The following is a 17,436-nucleotide window of genomic DNA, read 5'->3' on the forward strand; positions in this document are numbered from 1 at the left end:
CATGGGAGACCAGGAGGAAGCACCTGGCTCCTGGCTTTGGATTGGTGCAGCGCGCCGGCCGTGATGGCCATTAGGGGAGTGAACCAACAGAAGGAAGACCTTTCTCTCTGTCTCTGTCTCTCTCACCGTCTAATTCTATCTGTCAAATATATGTATATATATATATATAGTGTATATATATATAGTGTGTATATATATATATATTTGAGCCCTAGTTAGTTGTGTTTGTGGATGTGGAACCCATAGATACAGAGAGCTAATTGTATATACAAGTTCCTTTTGGGATCTTGTTAAAATGCAGGTTCTGAATCGTTGTCTCTGGGGTGAGGCCCGAGAGCCTGCATTTCCCAGGAGCCCCTTTTGAGTGAAAATGAAGAGCAATGATTGAGGACACTTTCACTCTCCTGCAGGTCAGATGGTCTTGATGGACGTCATTTCCTGCCTTTCAGTATGTACTTCTGGGCCATCTTCTGGCTCTGACCTGCCTGGCCTCGCCCTTTTCTTGAGGCTGGGGGCTCTCATCGCAGTGGGTGCGAGGCCTCCAGCCTCCCCTTCAGCTCGCTGGAGGGGGCCACAAAGTATTGCTGCCAAATTGAATAGGTCTTTGTCAAACTGAACTTCTTCCCTATTGGAACCCAAGCAGTCTGGGCACTGCTCCAGCTGGCTGAAGATCCTCTAGTTCTGTGTGGTTCTTTTCACCACGTGCAGGATGAACTACCCACATCACAGAAGGGGAGAACAAGGTGAAGCCGGAGCCGGAGCCCCACACAGGCCGGCCCAGGGTCTCTCACAAGACTGATCAAGGTGCAGCTGGAGCTATGGTTGTGCAAGGCTGGACTTGGTCGGGGGGAGGGGCTCACTTCCGAGGTCACCCACTGGTTATTGTAGGATTCCAGGTTTAGTTCCTGGCCATATTTATTTATTTATTTATTTATTTTAAATTCTTTTAGGGGCTAGCCTTATGATGTAGCAGGTTGAACAGCCCTTGGAACAATGGCATTCCATATGAGAGTGCCATTTTGAGCTCTGGCTACTCTACTTCTGATCCAGCTTCCTGCTAATGCACCTGGGAAGATGGTGGATGATAGCCCAAGTGTTTGGGTTCCTGTGTTCATGTGGGAGACCAGGATGGAGTTCCTGGTTCCTGGCTTTGGTCTGGCCTAGCTGTGGCTGTTGCAGCCATCTAGGGAGTGAACCAACAGATAGAAAATAAGTAAATAATTCATTTATTTTATTTATTTGAGAGGCAGTGGTGGGGCAGGTAGGAAAGAAAGAGAAAGGCATTCCTGTCCACTGACTCACACCCCAAATGCCTGCTGCTTAACTGAGTCTGGGCAACAGCAAAGGCTGGGCCAGGCCAAAGCCAGGAGCCCAGAGCTCAACCAGGTCTCCCACTCCCTTGGCAAGGACTCAAGAACTTGGGCCGTCACCTGCTGCCTCCCAGGCTGAACGTTAGCAAGGAGGTGGAGTCAGGAGCAGAGCTGGGATTTGAACCTGGGCCCTCTGACAGCACCATGCGGAGTGCCTGCCCCTCTGTTTCTGTGTTTCAAGGCTGTCCAGGTGATTCCCGTGTGCAGCCGGAAGCCTGCTTGTTCTGAGGAATTCTCTCGGCACCGCTCACCGCTGCTTCTCCCACTGGCCCCAGTGCAATGGTTGATTGGCATCGGGTAACCTCCAATGAGAGCAGCCTGGTGCCAGGTTGCAGCCTTGCTCCAGTGACCTTGGCTGGAGTCAGTTCTGCTTTTACACCTGGGGCCCACTGCGTGCCGGTCACCGACCTCTCAGCCGGGCAAGGACACAAAGAGAAGTTTTCTCTCGAGGTGTTCACAGCACAGCTGTTTTCCTCCTTGAGGTCAGCCTCAGAAACCGCAAGAAGAGCAGAGAGGGCTGAGGTTAATGGACCAAAAGCACCAGCTCCTTTCTGTTTCTCTAAGAGACAGAGACGGAAGTCAGTCAGCAACCAAATCGACATCTATGCACACGCCGTGGGCTGGCTGCAGAATGTGGCTTTAGGTTGATGGCTTCGTGCGCAAGCCTTGACTCTGACAGCCTTGCCCACCTGGTCACAGGTGGCTTTGGAGTCTTCAGGCCTCCCTCTGATCCCCTAAGGGGCAGGTCTCTTGCCAGGTAGCAGGTGCATGTTCCACAGATCTCTGACACCCGTGGGGAGGATGCGATGGCCCAGGAAGCATCTCAGTTCCTTCTTTCAAATTCTCCAGTTGGGTAATGTGCTCCTCATCCTATAGGGAGAGCAGGGCCCTCACCGTGCACGTCAAAGGTACAAGGCCACACTCAAGGCCGACCCTGGTGCCAGGTGGCAGCTGTGTACGTGGCAGGAGCCCAAAGGGGCCTTGGGCCCATCCTGATTTGTTAGCTTCTTAGAAATCCAGTGGTTCCAGGCTTTGTGCTATCAAGGACAGTTGACTCATATGGGTATTCAACCATTCAAATATGTACAGGCGTTTTGGAACACCTCCCACGTGGGTGCTGGGGCCCAAGGACTTGGACCATCTTCTGCTTTCCCAGGCCATAGCAGAGAGCTGGATAGAAAGTGGAGCATCCAGGACTCGAATTGGAGACCATATGGGATGCCAGCACTGCAGGCAGCAACTTTACCCACTATTCCACAGTGCCGGCCCCCGCTTTGATTTCAAATTTTAGCTATTTCAAGGACTAAGTGTTTAGCCTGGTATCCCACATGGAGTTGCCTGGATTTGACTCCTGGCTCTGGCTCCTGACTCCAGCTTCCTGCTAATGTGGACCCCGCGGGGCAGAGGTGATGGCTCAAGTCATTGCGTTCCTGGCACCCACGTGGGAGATCTGGATTGTGCTCCTACTCCTGGCTGCAGCCCTTGGCCGCGTCCTAGCTATTGTGGGCATTTGAGAGGTGAACTGGTAGATGGGAGTTCTCTGTGTCTGTCTCTCTGCTTCTGCATCTCAAATTTTTAAAAATTTAAAAATTATTCATGAAGAGCACTGTTAGGCCTATGGTCACAGAAACCAAACCAGGGTCCCTGTCTTGTGGAGCTATAGTCTGGCGGAAAGATAAGTAGGAAATGAGAAAATAAACAAGTGTACAGTGAAGCAGTTTTTTTTATTTTTAAGATTTTATTTATTGGCTGGCGCCGTGGCTCAATAGACTAATCCTCCGCCTGTGGCACTGGCACACTGGGTTCTAGTCCTGGTCAGGGCGCCGGATTCTGTCCTGGTGGCTCCTCTTCCTGTCCAGCTCTCTGCTGTGGCCTGGGAGTGCAGTGGAGGATGGCCCAAGTGCTTGGGCCCTGCGCCCGCATGGGAGACCAGGGGAAGCACCTGGCTCCTGGCTTCGGATCAGCGCAGTGCGCCGGCCACAGCAGCCATCGGGGAATGAACCAACAGAAAAGGAAGACCTTTCTCTCTGTCTCTCTCACTGTCCACTCTGCCTGTCAGAAAAAAATTTTTAAAGATTTTATTTATTTGAAAGGTAGAGCTACAGACAGTGAGAGGGAGAGAGAAGGGTCTTCCATCCATTGGTTCACCCCCCAAAATGGGCCACATGGCCGGAGCTGTGCCGATCTGAAGCCAGGAGCCAGGTGCCTCCTCCCGGTCTCCCACGTGGGTGCAGGGGTCCAAGCACTTGGGCCATCCTCCACTGCCCTCCCAGGCCACAGCGGAGAGCTGGACTGGAAGAGAAGCAGCCGGGACTTGAACCGGCGCCCATATGGGGTGCCGGTGCCACAGGCAGAGGATTAACCTACTGCACCATGGTGCCGGCCCCATGAAGTAGGGTTTTAAATTCCTAGAAGGGAAATGGGGTCAAGAGTAAATGGAGGGGGCAGTGCCGGCAGCAGTCCTTGGGCCCCTGCACCCATGTCGGAGACCTGGAGGAGGCTCCTGGCTTCTGGCTTCAGATCAGTGCAGCTCCGGCCGTTGTGGCCAATTGGGGAGTGAACCAGCTCATGGAAGACCTCTCTCTCTCTCTCTCTCTGCCTCTTCTTCTCTTTCTATGTAACTCTGCCTTTCAAATAAATAAATCTTAAAAAAAATAAATGTGGGAAAGTTTCTTATGAGCAGACATGCAACCCAAGGCTGCTCCAAGGGATTTTAGCTGGGGAAGTGCCGTCGGGTGTTTATGGAGTGCCTGGTACACGTGTATCACAGCTTATTCACAGCAGCCAACAGCTGGAAACAATTCAAGTGTCCACCCGTTGGCACATGGGTAAACAAAGCTCAGTGTCTCTGTGTAGTGGACTAGTACTTAGCGATACAAGAGAACTTGCTGTGGACAGACCAACACCTCGGAAGAGTCTCAAAAACACAATGCTAAGAGAGACGCCAGATACAAAAGACTATGTACTGGATGATTCCATTTATGCGAAATTCTCAAAAAGACAAAAATAAGCTCTATGGATGGAAATTCCATCAGTGGTCAACTGAGACCAGAAGCAGGGGGTTGACTGGGAAGAGGGAACCTTTTCAGGCCACGAAAAAGTTTTTGAATGTGATCATGGTGGCTAGTCTATCAAAACTCATCAGACTGTATACTTAAAGTAGATGCATTTCATTAGATATAGTGAATTATTCATTTATTTTATTTGAGAGGCAGAGAGACAAGGAGAAACAGACACCTCCCATCTGCTGGTTCACTCCCCAGAGCTGGGAGCTGGGAATTCAATCCAGGGACCCAACAACTTGAACTTGCTACCTCCAGGGTGCACAGTAGCAGGAAGCTGGAATTGGGAGTGGAATCCAGACATGAACCCAGGCAGTTCCACATGGGACCTGCTGTGCCAAGAGCCTACCGTATGTATGGTAACTTATACCTCAGTAAAGCTGATTCGTGTACAGCGGGAGTAGAGAAGAAGCAAATTTTGTAAAGAGTAAATGGGGCGTGGGCAGGGAGGGTGAGTGACATCTACCTGGAGATGGTGGGGGGATTCTCTGAGCGTTTAAACTAAGACCTATGCGTGGAAAGGCCCCGCGGAGGAGACAGGGATGACGGGCAGGCTGGGGCAGGGGAAGGAATTCTCCTGGTAGGAGGAAGAGCAGATCTGAAGGCCTGAGGCAGCAAAGACAAGGACTTGTGCTTCGATAATTTATGGAATCAGGAGTTGTTTGGCCTACTTCAGGTAACCAAATACCTTTGAAGAATTTGAGTAGCACGCCGCTAGCCTATAAACGTGAATGACTAATTGCAACGGATCTTTATTCATTGGTGCAGGTCCCATGACGACCTCTGGATGACACTTTGCAAGCCACTCACTTAAGTCAGTGTGTGAGGGTACTAATTCCACACTCTCATTAGCGAGATGGAGGTTCCTGTGACTGTGAGTAGGAGAGGGGTTTGGAGACGGTAAAGAAGCTCCCCTCCAAGCGTGGACAGCCCTTTCTTTGTAGCCTCTTTAGTTACTTGGAATTTGAGGATCCTCGAGAAATGAGCTGTGAACCCTTTTGGCAGGAAAGTTAAAATTCAGGGAATTAGGTCATTTACAGGGCAGGATAAGTGGCCTTGACAATGAGGCTTTGGTCTCTGTCATGATTGTTTTGATTAAGACTTTTTTTTAAAGATTTATTTTATTTATTTGAAAGAGTTACAGAGAGAGACAGAGGGAGGGAGGAAGGGAGGGAGATCTTCTGTCTACTGGTTCACTCCCCAAATGGCCCCAATAGCGGTGGCTAGGCCAGGCCGAAGCTGGGAGCCAGGAGCTTCTTCCGGGTCTCCCACGTGGGTGCAGGGGTGCAAGCACGTGGGCCATCTTCCACTGCCCTCCCAGGTGCATTGGCAGGGAGCTGGATTGGAAGTGGAGCAGCTGGGACTTGAACCAGTGCCCATATGGGATGCCAGTGTCCCAGGTGGCAGCTTTACCCGCTATGTCACAGTGCCAGCCCCTTGATTAAGACTCTTGCTTCTTGCCGGCGCCGTGGCTCAATAGGCTAATCCTCCTTTTGCGGTGCCAGCACACCGGGTTCTAGTCCCGGTCGGGGCGCCAGATACTGTCCTGGTTGCCCCTCTTCCAGGCCAGCTCTCTGCTGTGGCCAGGGAGTGCAGTGGAGGATGGCCCAAGTGCTAGGGCCCTGCACCCCATGGGAGACCAGGAGAAGCACCTGGCTCCTGGCTTCGGATCAGTGTGGTGCACCAGCTGCAGCGGCCATTGGAGGGTGAACCAACGGCAATGGAAGACCTTTCTCTCTGTCTCTCTGTCTCTCTTACTGTCCACTCAGCCTGTCAAAAAGAAAAGAAAAAAAGACTCTTGCTTCCAAGAAACAAGATGGCGTATGCTAGATTAGGAAAAGGTAGGGGTGGAGTTACTTAAGAAATTTATTTTAATATTGTGGGGTAACCTGTGCAAACTGAAGATCAGAATGTATTGAGCCCAGGAAAGGCTGGACGAGGGCAAGACGGGGAGAGCACACCAAGTGCTCCTTTTGCTGTGCGCGTCCTGGAAGGAACAGCTCTCTCTGTTTCTTTGTAGCATCACACTGTGAGAACTGAGTCCATATTCCAAGGTGAGATTATGAGATACAAAGATGGCTGTTGGGGCCTCATCTGTAATGTGTTTGGGTAAGGGGTTTCTTGGAGAAGAAAGATTGTGAACTGGGTAAATAGGAAGTATTGTCCATTACAAAGATGTTGGTATTTTAAGGGATCCTAAAGTTGCTATCACTGCTGAAGTCATTCCTTACTTCGCTGTGCACGTGGGCATGTGTGTGCCTACTGTGTGGGATGCCTGTGGGCGAGCTAAAGATTCCACTCCTATTCTAACGCCTCTCATCATTTAGTTGGCATTAGAAAACATGTATACCAAGCATTCTAAGTCAAGGAAGTATGATAAATTTCATTAAGAGTGACATATAAGGGCCAGCACTGTGGCACAGCAGGCTAAGCTACTGCCTGCAGCACCAGCATCCAGTATGGGTGCTGGTTCGAGTCCTGGCTGCTCCACCTCTGATCCAGCTGCCTGCTAATGTTCCTGGGGAAGCAGAAGATGGCCCAAGTCCCTGGGCCTCTGCCACCCATGTGGGAGACCCAGAAGAAGCTCCTGGCTTTGGGTTGGCCCCGTCTTGGCTACTGCAGTCATTTGCAGGTCCTTCTCTCTCTGTAACTCTGCCTTTCAGATAAGCAACATAAAATAAAATAAAGAGAGTAAGTTCTTATCAGACAACAGATCTGCTGGGATCTTGATCTTGGACTTAAAAAAACAAGAGTAACATATCATGGGGTGCCTCTGTGTCGCTCCCCCTCTTCGTGGAGGAACGACACAGGACCCTGCGCTGTTCTTTCGTCTGCTCGGCCCTCCCCGGGTTTGCTGCTGGTTCTTCCCGGGTTGGCTACTGTCCCTTCCACCTCCGTGGAAGGGCAGTTCCCCCTGGCCGCATTCCCCACTTCCGCAGGGGAGCGGCACACCGCCGGCCGGCTTTCTCGGGGGCTGCACGGGTGTTCCTTCAGCTAGATGTTCCCCTTAGATGTTCCTGGTGCATGCCGTCTCTCTCCTCCTTTATAGTCCTCCTCCGCCAATCCTAACTCGGCTGCCCACACGCCGAGTACGCTGCTCTCCAATCAGGAGCAAGTCCTACAGTTAATTGGTTGAACTGGAGGCAGCTGTGCGGAAGCTGTTTACTTCTCTCCCAGCGCCATATTGTGGGAGAGCAGATGCATAGAATAAGTCCTAATTCGAGTAACAGTCTAGTCCGGATTGCTCCCCACAGATCCCCCTTTCTTTTTATTTTTTAGCGTTGATACGCGCCTGTCTTCGGTGTCCCGCGGCACACACTCTGCTCTACTTGCTAGAGTTGCCACAGGCTCTTACAAGTCCTATCAGGCAAACCGAATCCGGGTCCTCTCTTCGCCATGTTGTGAGGAGGTTTTTAGGCGCTGATGCGTGCCTGTGTTCGGTGCCCTGCAGTGCATGCTCTGCTCTGCTAGAACTGCCTGCAGGTGTTTACAAAACCTATCAGGCAAACCGAATCCAAGCCTTCTCATTGCCGTATTGTGGGGGAGACTTATTAGTGTTGGTTTGTGCCTATCTTCGGTGACCTGCAGCTCATACTCTGGTCGAGCTGCTTGCTGGCGCTTACCGCCTTAAATCAGGCAGACCGAATCCAAGCCTCCTAATTGTTGCATTGTGGGGAAGCTTTACTGATGTTAATTCGTGCCTGTCTTCGGTGACCTGTGGCGCATAAGCTGCTAGCCGCCCAGGTGCTCATCGCCTCACTTAATCAGGCAGACCGAATCCAAGCTCTCACAGTGCAGTGTTGTAGGGAGGCCTTTCTATTTCTCTATTTCTCTATCTCCGGGCATTCCTATTTCTCCCATTTTACTTCTATCTGCCAACATTCCCATTTCTCTCACTCCACTTCCAAACTTCTGTTTCTCTTATCCCCGCAGCTTTCCGGCACCTCGCCCCGCCGGCGGGTTCCCGGCTCTGCGCCGCTTCAGCCCGCGCGCCTCTCTCATCTGCGCAGCTTCCCGGCTTTGCGCGGTCTCCACGCTTAACCCTTTCGCGTCTGAACCACGGCCTACGCCAGCCCCGTTCCCTATCTATTCACGCCCCGTGCTCTCTCTGCACGCGGCGGCTTCCGCGAGTAACACAGCGTAGCTTACGTGTCCACCACTAGCATTCAATCTAAGTTCCCCGGGCTAGCCTGGCGAATTCAACCCAGCGTACGTCTCCGCCCCACGGTTTGGCTTCCCGTCCTTTGCTCCCCGGGCTAATCAGACGGATCCCAACCTGGCTTGCGTCTCAGCTTCTGGTTTCAACTTTTCGCCCCCTATTCCCGGGCTAACTTGAGAACCCCAAAGTGGCTTTCGTTTCCGCCTCGGCCTGCCCCCCGCGGCTTAAATTTCCCTAACAGTTTTCTCTACCCGGTATGTTTCCCCAAGCTTTCCTCCAACGATACTCCTCCCTCATTTCTCCTGGCCTCTCCCCACAGTCCGCGTCCAAGTCTGTTTGTTCTAGCTTTCACTTTTGCTTTCGACCTTAGAGATTTCTCCCAGCTTCCCCCCGTAGTCCGTATCCGAGTCTATGCCTAGGCTTTCAATAGCTTCTTCCGGCACCCTTTTCGTCCGGCTTTTCCCTAGGCTGTTTGCTAGTCTCTCTCTCCGGTATTTTCCCTAGGCTGTTTGCTAGTCTCTCTCTCCGATATTTTCCCAATTCTTCCCGTTTCTTCCCTCCTAAGTTTGCTATCCGTCCTAGGTTTCCTATCCGAGTCAGGTTTCCTATCCGAGCTAGGTTTCCTAATCCGAGTCACGGCACCATTATGTCGCTCCCCCTCTTCGTGGAGGAACGACACAGGACCCTGCGCTGTTCTTTCGTCTGCTCGGCCCTCCCCGGGTTTGCTGCTGGTTCTTCCCGGGTTGGCTACTATCCCTTCCACCTCCGTGGAAGGGCAGTTCCCCCTGGCCGCATTCCCCACTTCCGCAGGGGAGCGGCACACCGCCGGCTTTCTCGGGGGCTGCACGGGTTCCCTTCAGCTAGATGTTCCTGGTGCATGCCGTCTCTCTCCTCCTTTTTTTTTTTTTTTTTTTTTTTTTTTTTTTTTTTTTTTTTTTTGACAGGCAGAGTGGACAGTGAGAGAGAGAGAGACAGAGAGAGAAAGGTCTTCCTTTGCCGTTGGTTCACCCTCCAATGGCCGCCGCTGCAGCCGGCGCACCGCGCTGATCCTGGCAGGAGCCAGGAGCCAGGTGCTTTTCCTGGTCTCCCATGGGGTGCAGGGCCCAAGCACCTGGGCCATCCTCCACTGCACTCCCTGGCCATAGCAGAGAGCTGGCCTGGAAGAGGGGCAACCGGGACAGAATCCGGCGCCCCGACCGGGACTAGAACCCGGTGTGCCGGCGCCGCAAGGTGGAGGATTAGCCTATTGAGCCACGGCGCCGGCTCTCTCTCCTCCTTTATAGTCCTCCTCCGCCAATCCTAACTCGGCTGCCCACACGCCGAGTACGCTGCTCTCCAATCAGGAGCAAGTCCTACAGTTAATTGGTTGAACTGGAGGCAGCTGTGCGGAAGCTGTTTACTTCTCTCCCAGCGCCATATTGTGGGAGAGCAGATGCATAGAATAAGTCCTAATTCGAGTAACTTAGTCTAGTCCGGATTGCTCCCCACACTCTGTAGCACACCTCCCCACATAATAGTGCAACGGCTACAGATCTTCCAGCAGAATGAACTAGGCTCCTGTGATGTGGGAAATAAGCCCACCTGAGACCCCCTACTCATCAAAGGGTGGACTCAGAAGCATGAGGGAAGCAGAGAGCAAGGTGTTTATTGATACCTGGTCTCAGGAGTGGTGACCAGCAGGTGGAAGCTGATTCTGCCCTCAGGAATTTAGCTGTCTTACCCTTACCACGTGGGGGCCCCTCTCCCCAGTATCTCATTGTTTGAGAAATTTTGGAGGTACAGTCTAAACCTGACATGGCACCTAAAGCAAGGGAAGGAGATGATGGGGGCTGGGGGTTGTTGGACAGGTAGGATGAGGAGGGAGAGGTTACGCTGTGGTTGCAGTAAAATCGTTTGTTCTGAGAAATTCCAAGAACTGGTACAGGAGCATCCTGTGGTTACATAGTTGCGACAAGGGTGTGAGAACTTAATGGGAGCTTAGCAGTTGATCTACTTTGGAGTTGTTCTACTTAGTTCCCCCACTCCCCACTGAGCCCCCTTTGCAGCCAGGGACATGGCCCTGGCATCACAGCTGCACTAAAGCTAAGCTCTTGTGAAAATACACCATTAGGTTGCTTCTTTTTCTTTTTTAAGATTTATTTGAAAGAGGGAGAGACAGAAAAAGACAAATCTTCCATCTACCCATTCACTCCCCAATGGCTGCAATGGAACAGACCAAAGCCAGGAGCTTCTTCCAAGTTTCCCATGGGTGCAGGGGCCCAAGCACGTGGGCCATCTTCCACTGCTTTCCCAGGCACATTAGCAGGGAGCTGTATTGGAAGTGGAGCAGCTGAGACTCAAACTGGTGCCCAAATGGGATGCTGGCTTCACAGGTGGCTTTACCTGCTCTGCCACAACACCAGCCCCCTGTGGGGACTTCTTTTATTTATTTATTTTTAAAATATTTTATTTATTTGAGGGGTAGAATTACAGAGGGAGGCAGAGGGAGAGGGAGAGGGAGAGGGAGGGAGGGAGAGAGAGAAGTTTTCCATTCGCTGGTTCACCCCCTAGATGGCCTCAATGGCTGGAGCTGTGCCAACCCAAAGTCAGGAGCCAGGAGCTTCTTCTGGGTCTCCCATGTGGGTGCAGGGGCCCAAGCACTTGGGCCATCTTCTACTGCTTTCCCAGGCCATGGCAGAGAGTTGGAACGGAAGTGGAGCAGTCGGGACTCGAACCAGGGGCCATATGGGATTCTGGTGCTGCAGATGGAGGCCTAGCCCACTACACCACTTAGCCCTGGATTGCTTCTAACAGCAAGGAGACCAGAGCTCCGAGGAAGGCGCTGTGAGGCTGCATGAGCTCGTATGCCTCAGTGGCCCTCACCCGGTCTCTGAAGCCATGGCCCCAAAAGCACAGGGCCAGACTCTAGCCCCTGCCCTCAGGAGGAGCAGCCTGAGGCTGGTGGTTTTGAGAGCGAGCAGCAGACATTTTCTCTGCACTGGAAGAGCCCACCACGCGCAGGGGGCTGCAGGAAGCCCCGGGATTGGTGGCACAGGCCCTGAGCAGGCTGGGGCCTTTTGACAGAATCCTTGCTTTCAGCCGAGGGGCTGTGTTCGCTGTGCTTGTGTGAACTGTGGGCAGGGCTTCCCCTTGCCGCGGTTTCTCATCCTGGTTTCTGTCCCTGCAGCCTTGTTCTCAAGCAACCCATCTTGCAGAGCCGCTGGTCACTGCCTCCCCTGCGTGATTTTGGGGAAGCAGCGTGTCATTCCCGCTCAGGAGACTGTGCAGCTGGCCAGCGGGTTCCCCGGAGCCATCGCCTTCACCCACTTCAGTAGTCACTTCTTTCCAGCAGCCACACCCCAGCATCAGGCCTGTGTCAAGTGCTTGGACCAGTTTGCAGAGCGGAATATCAACAAATGCCCCTCCCCTGGCATCTCCACGTGGGGCAGCCTCTGCAGTTTCTTCCTCCTCATTTCTCTCGCCTTGGGACTTCCACTGCTGTCAGAGCTCCTGGTGACTTGGGGGAAAAAAGTGATAAGTCATAAAAGATGACAAGGTTCGGTGGAAAGTGTGCCACTTGGGCTATGCCATGGAAGTCGGGTTGGAATTTGGTAAACAGAAATATGATGGGAAGGGGTTTCCGAGACAAAGGATGCACCCAGGTTTCCGAGAGCAAGGCCTGTCTGGAGACTACGGGGTCTGTTTTGGGGACCATGCTGTATGAGCAGGTGGCAAGTGAGGAGCAAAAGGGCAAGGAGGCCCAATAATGGTGAATTAGCATTCAAGGATCGCCACCATTTTTTTTCCCCAGAGTTGTTCTTTTCCAACTATGCAAAGGGTGGCCAGTTACATACATACCAGTCTTTAATAAGATGAACCTTGAAGCAGTGGACCTGGAGAGACACTTGAGGCAGAGCCAACATATAAGAGACAATACAGGCCGGCACCATGGCTCACTAGGCTAATCCTCCGCCTAGCGGCGCCGGCACACCGGGTTCTAGTCCCGGTCGGGGCGCCGGATTCTGTCCTGGTTGCCCCTCTTCCAGGCCAGCCCTCTGCTGTGGCCCGGGAGTGCAGTGGAGGATGGCCCAGGTCCTTGGGCCCTGCACCCCATGGGAGACCAGGAGGAAGCACCTGGCTTCGGATCAGCACAGTGCGCTGGTGCGCCGGCCGCAGCGCACTAGCCTCAGCGGCCATTGGAGGGTGAACCAACGGCAAAGGAGGACCTTTCTTTCTGTCTCTCTCTCTCACTGTCCACTCTGCCTGTCAAAAAAAAAAAAAAAAAAAAAAAAAAGAGAGAGAGAGAGACAATACAAATAAATGACCCATCAGAGCTTCTTGTCTGTGATGGCCGTCAACACAGGTGCTATCAACCACTTGAAATGTGACCTCTGGCCAGTGCCGAGGCTCACTAGGCTAATCCTCTGCCTGCGGCACTGGCACCCTGGGTTCTAGTCCTGGTTGGGGCACCGGATTCTGTCCCGGCTGCTCCCCTTCCAGTCCAACTCTCTGCAGTGGCCTGGGAAGGCAGTGGAGGATGGCCCAAGTGCTTGGGCCCTGCACCTGCATGGGAGACCAGGAGGAAGCACCTGGCTCGGAACGGCGTAGCTCCCGCCATAGCGGCCATTTTGGGGGTGAATCAAGGAAAAGGAAGACCTTTCTCTCTGTCTCTCACTGTCTAACTCTGCCTGTCAAAAAAATAAAAATAAAAAGTGACTGCTGCCTCAGGTACAAATGGTAATATTTTGAGTATTGGGTTAAACAGAATATATTAACTCTTTTTCTTTTTAACAGTGTGGCTGTTAGAGAATTTTAGGTTGTACATGTGGTTTGCGTTACAGCTGTCTTGAACAGTGCTGAATTCCAGAAAAGGGTCAAATGAGAGGAAAGAGTCAAGTTACAGCAACAGAAATGGCAGCGCCATCGAGAGAAATGAAGGAAATCTACTTTTGCTGACAGGTTTGTTTGGGAGTGAAAATGATACCAGTCATCAAGCTTTCAAAGTCTAAAGAACTGGATCTGCATTGCATTTAATATAACAGAGTTGCTAATGATTTTAAAGATTTACTTTTTTAGTTAATTGAAAGAGCAAAAAGAGAGAGGAAGAGAGATTTTTCCATCTGATGGTTCAGTCCCTAAATGGTTACAGCAGCCAGGGCTGAGACAGGCTGAAGCCAGGACCTGGGAACTCCATCCTGGTCTCCCACCTGGGCAGAAGGGGCCCAAGTACTTGAGCCACCATGTGCCACCATGCATGTTAGCAGGAAGCCATATTGGAAGCGGAGCAACTGGGACCTGAACCAGCACTCCAATGTGGGTTGCAGATGTCACAAGGTGTGGCTTAACTTGCTGCACCAAGCCAGCTCCTAGCTAGCAATTTTATACCCAGAGATGAATTTCTCAAAGTGTGTTTTGAGGGACAGGGAGTGCTATGAAATAAGGGGTTATTATAATTTATTTTTATAATAATTTATTATGTTAATATTTATTTATATATAATGTATTATAGTAATATAACAGATGCACCTGGCCATATTCTGTGGCTTTCTCAGCCTGTTAGCAGATAACTTGGATTGGAACTGGATTGGAAGTGGAGACTAGAACTGGCACCCATAAGGGATGTTGGTATCGCCACAATGTCATCCCCTGAAAATAATTTTTTTTCTCTCTTTGAAAGATTTCTTTAGTTATTTGAAAGACAGAGTTACAGAGAGAGAGAAATCTTCCAGATTCCGGTTCACCTCTAAATGACCAGAGCTGGGCCAAGCCAAAACTAGAAACCAGGAACTTCACCACGTGGGTGGCAGGGACCCAAGCACTTGGGCCATCCTCCACTGCTTTTCCCACACCATTAGTAGGGAGCTGGATTGGTATGTGGAGCAGCTGGGTCTCGAACCAATGCTCATATGGGATGCTGGCACTGCAGGCAACGGCTTTGCCTGCTCTGCCACAGCACCGGCCCCGAAGAGAAATTTTTTTTTTTTTTTTTTGACAGGCAGAGTGGACAGTGAGAGAGAGAGACAGCCAGGAGCCAGGTGCTTCTCCTGGGCTCCCATGTGGGTGCAGGGCCCAAGGACTTGGGCCATCCTCCACTGCACTCCCTGGCCACAGCAGAGAGCTGGACTGGAAGAGGAGCAACCAGGACAGAATTTGGCGCCCCGACCGGGACTAGAACCCGGGATGCTGGCGCCACAGGCGGAGGATTAGCCTAGTGAGCCGCGGCGCCGGCCCGGAAGAGAAATCTTAATCATGGGTTTACTTTACTTTGCTCTAAGGCAAATCTTCAAACTGTGTTTAAAATTTTTTATTTATTTTCATTTTATTTGAAAGGCTGAGACAGAGAGAGATCAATGGATCATCCATTTGCTGGTTCACTCCCCAAAAGCTCACAACAGTCAGGGCTGGGTCAGTCTGAAACCATGAGCCTGGAACTTTATCTGGGTCTCCCACATGGGTATCCAAGGGGCCCAGGCACTTAAGCCATTGCCTGTTGCTTCCTGGGGATGGGGGTGGGGGGCGCATATTAGCAGAAAGCTGGGGTGGGAGTGGAGGAGCTGCGACTTGAACCAGGTACTCTGACATGGGATGTGGGTGTTCCAAGTGATGACAACTATTGTGCTAGACACTGCCCCCATTTCCATTTCATAAACATCTCTCCTACTTGCCATCAGTATATTGCATCACCTGTTACTTTAGGTAAACTGCAATGAAGCCCATAGACTGTCAGCAAGTTCACAAATACTCAGTGCAGGCTAACGTACACACTGAGAAGTTTTCCAGTGTTGGGATTTCACCAAGTCTGTGACTTCTTTTGGTTCCAACAGGCAGAGAGGAGCTGACCTCGGGAGTCCAGACTCCTTGTTTCTCAAGCCATGTGCTTCTGGATGGATGAGTTCATGAGTTGCCTCTTCATCCAGTCTTGGTGATGCTGGTGGTGGTGGGTGGGTGGGGGAATGAGATGTGAAAGTACTGGGAAAACTCAATACACTACATGTATCTCAGGTGTTATGATGTTGGGGTTCATCTTGGTGGCCAAGAGATGATGATTCTTTGGTCTTTCTTTAAAATTTATTTGAGAGTCACAGGGATTCTTTCGTTCTTCAGGATGGTTAGAGAGATCATACATGGAAAGGTCGAGGAGGATGGCACGAGGGGAGGTGAAAGGCTGTCTTCGGCACTGTAACTTAGAAGCCTTGGTTCTTGGGGGATCCACCGGGGGTGGCTTCCTGCAGGAGCTGGCGAGCTTGTCTGGGGTGAGCATGGGTAGTTTCTGTTCAACGAGCCTGAGAAGCTCAACCTGGTTCACCCCGCCACTGTGGGTCATCAGGGGAGGGAAGAAAGTAAGGGTTATCACTCCAGGGACATTATAACGCCCCTGGGGAGACGCTTAGGAAATCATTAGCACGAGATAAGCCTACAGTTCAGCTGAACTTGATGGAGTGGGTGTCTTGGGGGTGTGGTGCTAGGAGCCATCCCAGGCTTGGGCAGCCTCTGGTAGAAGGGAGGTTTGGAGGGGCCTGTGGTAGGTGTGAGAGGGCAGGGTCTGAGGGCTGGAAGTGACCATTTTTTCTCCTCCAAGAAGAAGGGGAGCTGATTAAAAATAGATAAATTAAAAAAAAAATCCAGGCTCCGGGACGGCCGCGAAATCCACGTCGACCCCGCGCCCCACACAGGAAGGGGCTCCAGACTGGCCCTCAAAAGGCCGAGCCTCCCTCCCCGGCTCCCTCAGCCCCTCCGTCGCCCCGGGAGGGTGGCAACGGATTTCTACCCCGCCGCCTTCCGTTGCCATGGAGACCAGCCGGGGCCTTCCTGCCTTCTGGTCCCGGGAACGTCCCTCCAACGCGGCGCAGCGGCGGGGGCTCCGCTCGGACATGCTGGGGGGAGGGACCGGAGGCCTCGACGGCAGCCGCGGAGCCAGGCCGGGGGACAAAGGCTAAGGTCAGACGCGCTGCAAGCCCTTCCGTTTGCTAACGACCGATGGCGTTGCGGGGGCCCTGCCCGGCAGCAGGAGGGCGCGAAGAGAGGACGACCCGGGGCGTCGGAGTGGGACTCCGGGGTGCTCGGTGGAGTCCGAGTGCCGGGAGAGTTCCGGGCCCCTGGGGCGCCGACCGCCCACCCGTGGAGGGGTGGGTGGGTGGGTAGGTAAAAGGGGGCGCGGACCCTCCCCATCCCCCCAACACGCGTCCATTGGGCGGCGTCGCCATCACTCTCTTCTCGGCGACACCACCTTCTCCTCCTCCCCCGAGCCCGGATCCTCCCCTCCTCCTCCATCCTCGGCCCCGCCCCATCTTGCGAGCTTCTTATTGGACGGAGGCGAGGTCGATCCGCCTCGAGTCATGGAACCTATTGGCCGCGAGGTCTTCGGGCCTCCTCCAGCCTGCTGGGATTGGCTTGCTGCGCGTTGGCGCAACGGAAGAGGCGGCCAGCCGAGGGTGCGCCTCTGCTCCGGCTGGACTGCCGCGGAGGAGGCGAGGAGGAGTTCGGCGCTGGGGGGCTGGCTCGGGCGGCAGCGAAGGCTGCTGCGAATGGGAACGGGCCGGCTCGGCGCGCCCATGGAGCGCCACGGCAGGGCCGCCGACGCCTCCGCCTCGTCGGCTGGGGAGCCGGCGCCTGGGGGCCCCGAAGGGCGGCGGCGGGAGCCACTGCGGCGCCGGGCGAGCAGCGCGTCGGCGCCCGCGGTCGAGGCGGCGGCGGAGGGCGTGAGGCGGGTCCGGCCTGGCTCTTATAGCGGCCCTGCCTCGGTGTCTCGCCAGCGCGTCGAAAGCCTGAGGAAGAAACGGCCGCGTAAGTGCCCCGCGGGGCGCCCCCGGCCCCGGCTCGCCCTGCCCCCTTCGGGGCCGGGCCGCCGTTTTTCCCGCGCGCGGAC

General features: G+C 53.2%; 2 protein-coding genes and 1 pseudogene across 3 annotated transcripts in view; 2 read left to right on the top strand and 1 right to left on the bottom strand.

The window, feature by feature from the left end:
- The window catches only part of LOC100356788 (esterase OVCA2 pseudogene), an 18,588-nt pseudogene extending 6,466 nt beyond the window's left edge, over window positions 1-12,122 (top strand).
- Window positions 9,932-17,436, bottom strand: part of RNF24 (ring finger protein 24) — a 121,309-nt gene continuing 113,804 nt past the window's right edge. The window contains exon 5 of the transcript XR_016216670.1: window positions 9,932-12,087. The gene's annotated coding sequence lies outside the window, so the exon portion shown is untranslated. The remainder of the gene's footprint in view (window positions 12,088-17,436) is intronic.
- Window positions 16,977-17,436, top strand: part of PANK2 (pantothenate kinase 2) — a 32,366-nt gene continuing 31,906 nt past the window's right edge. The window contains exon 1 of one of the 2 annotated variants that reach the window (XR_016216669.1): window positions 16,977-17,354. Coding sequence is in view for 1 of the 2 variants with exons in the window: in XM_070052049.2 (XP_069908150.2) it covers window positions 17,096-17,354 (259 nt within the window). In the remaining variant the exon portion in view is untranslated. The remainder of the gene's footprint in view (window positions 17,355-17,436) is intronic. The other variant, XM_070052049.2, reaches the window with a different exon arrangement.

The sequence above is a fragment of the Oryctolagus cuniculus genome, chromosome 11 (genome assembly GCF_051225735.1).
Source record: "Oryctolagus cuniculus isolate XC-2025 breed Fujian yellow rabbit chromosome 11, ASM5122573v1, whole genome shotgun sequence".
Taxonomy (NCBI): Eukaryota; Metazoa; Chordata; class Mammalia; order Lagomorpha; family Leporidae; genus Oryctolagus; species Oryctolagus cuniculus.